The sequence below is a fragment of the Myotis davidii genome, unplaced genomic scaffold (genome assembly GCF_000327345.1).
Source record: "Myotis davidii unplaced genomic scaffold, ASM32734v1 scaffold201, whole genome shotgun sequence".
In the NCBI taxonomy this organism is placed as follows: Eukaryota; Metazoa; Chordata; class Mammalia; order Chiroptera; family Vespertilionidae; genus Myotis; species Myotis davidii.
Window position 1 is genome coordinate 4,921,694 of NW_006297819.1, and position 1,994 is coordinate 4,923,687.

Consider the following 1,994-nt stretch of genomic DNA (forward strand, 5'->3'; position numbering starts at 1 on the left):
TAAATAAATAAAAATAAAAGGTTCAAACATACACAAGAGTAGAAATTAAGCATAATGAACCCTCATAAGCTCATCATTCAGCTTCAACAACATTAACTCTGCCTAGTCCTGTTTCAACTATACCCCAGTCCCACAATCCCTCTCACACACATACACACACCATCCTCTGCCTGGCTAGTTACTTTTAAAGGATATCCCAGACATCAATAGAATTTCATCCATCCTATATAATAAAAGGGTAATATGCAAATTGTCCCCTTGACTGGAGTTCAGCCATAGTTCAACTGGAGGGGGGGGGCGGCGGGAGGGGCAGCCCGTCAACCGCCCAGGGCCCCTCCCTCCAACTAGCCCTGATCGGCCCCCCACCCTGATTGGCGTCCCCTTCCTCTGGTTGGCCCGGCCCGATTGGCCTTGATGGGGCAGGCTGGCCAAATCCCACCCGTGCACGAATCCGTGCACCGGACCTCTAGTAAACACATAATATGTTTACCTCTTTATAAATTTTTCATTATGTCTCTTTAAAAGATAAATATTCTTTCCTTTAAAATACAGCTATAATACGATTATAGACAAAAAGTTAACAATTTCTTAAATCTCATGAGTACTTTACAGGTGGTTTGTTGGAATTAGGATTGGGTTAAAATGCCTCTTAAGTCTTTTTCAATCTATTAACAGTTTCTGCTCCCTTTTCTTCTTGCCATTTCTTGGTTGACATTGTTTTGTGAACTGGTGACTGGGAAAGGCCTTTTCTCTCTTCCCACATGTGTGATTCTTCTGGAATACTGATGAGGGGACGTACCTGCTTTTCTGTGGCGGTGGTGCACTTCCCAGTGAGCGGATTATTAAGCATTATGGTGTAGGTCATGGTTCTCAGTTGACTGCCTCCAGGTTCCACATTCCAAGGGGTAGATACTACATCTATTCACAGCAAAGCATAAGTGAGTTAGTTCTAGAAATCTGAAGGGTGTGACTTGAACGAAAGAGGTAGTTTTTGAATTATTTAAATTTTACTTTTGACCAGTCCAGAAGTAAAAGTCATTGTTAGGCGCTCTTCTTATATGTGACATATAAGATCTATTTACTTCTATCAGGTGTGGCGAACCTTTTTCCTGCCAAGGGCCAGTTGATATTTATAACATCATTTGGAGGCCAAACAAAGTGGTCAACTTAAAAACTAGCCTGCTATATTTGGTCAAACATTTAATGAACTCACCCCTAATGCCTTGGCAGGCCCAGACCATGTGATTTCATGGGCCTTATATGACCCACGGGACAGAGGTTCCTCTGTAAGTGTTGTCTATTAATCCTTTATTTTACTTTTCTTTCTAAGATAAAGTAAAAGTTGGTTCATCTGTAGGCTTCTTTTTAAAGTCCCTAGTTACTGCCCTTGCCAGTGTTGCTCAGTGGTTAAGTGTCATCCCATGCACCGAGAAGTCGCTGATTCCATTCCCGGTCAGGGCATATGCTCAGGTTTGTGGGCTCGATCCCCAGGAGGGGGTGTGCAGGGAGTGTGTTTCTCTTTCTCATCAATGTTTCTCTCTCTCTCTCTCTCTCATTCTCTCTCTCTCTCTCTCTCTCTCTCTCATCAATAAAAACATTTAAAAATAAATAACTCCCCCATAATCTACAAAAAGAAGTGATAGCACCAGCCTTATCAAACAGAGACCAAAAAACACTCAGCATCCCCATCATTTAAGACAAAGCCTTCTGGGCTCCAGTTCCGGGCGAGTCTCTGGGGACCCAGACTCAAACAGGAGAAGCCGGACTGTCTGGCATCGGTCGGAACTCGAGGGCAGCTTTCTCTCTGAAGTACTTGCAGCAGTTGCTGGGACACTGAGAAGCAGAACCTCTGGGGACGGGACTGAGAGCAGCCATAACTGCTCACTCCGCCTCCCCTGTAGATCCCCTGGGACCTGCCCTGCCCAAGCCTTGCACGGACGCATTTGCTGGATAGCCTCAGGCAGAGGCTAGATTAGCACCTCCCTAGAGATCAC

General features: G+C 44.8%; 1 protein-coding gene across 1 annotated transcript in view; it reads right to left on the bottom strand.

The window, feature by feature from the left end:
* The window catches only part of GRAMD1C (GRAM domain containing 1C), an 81,072-nt gene that overhangs the window by 15,063 nt on the left and 64,015 nt on the right, over positions 1–1,994 (bottom strand). The window contains exon 11 of the mRNA XM_015570393.1: positions 800–918. Coding sequence (XP_015425879.1) covers positions 800–918 — 119 coding nt within the window. The remainder of the gene's footprint in view (positions 1–799; positions 919–1,994) is intronic.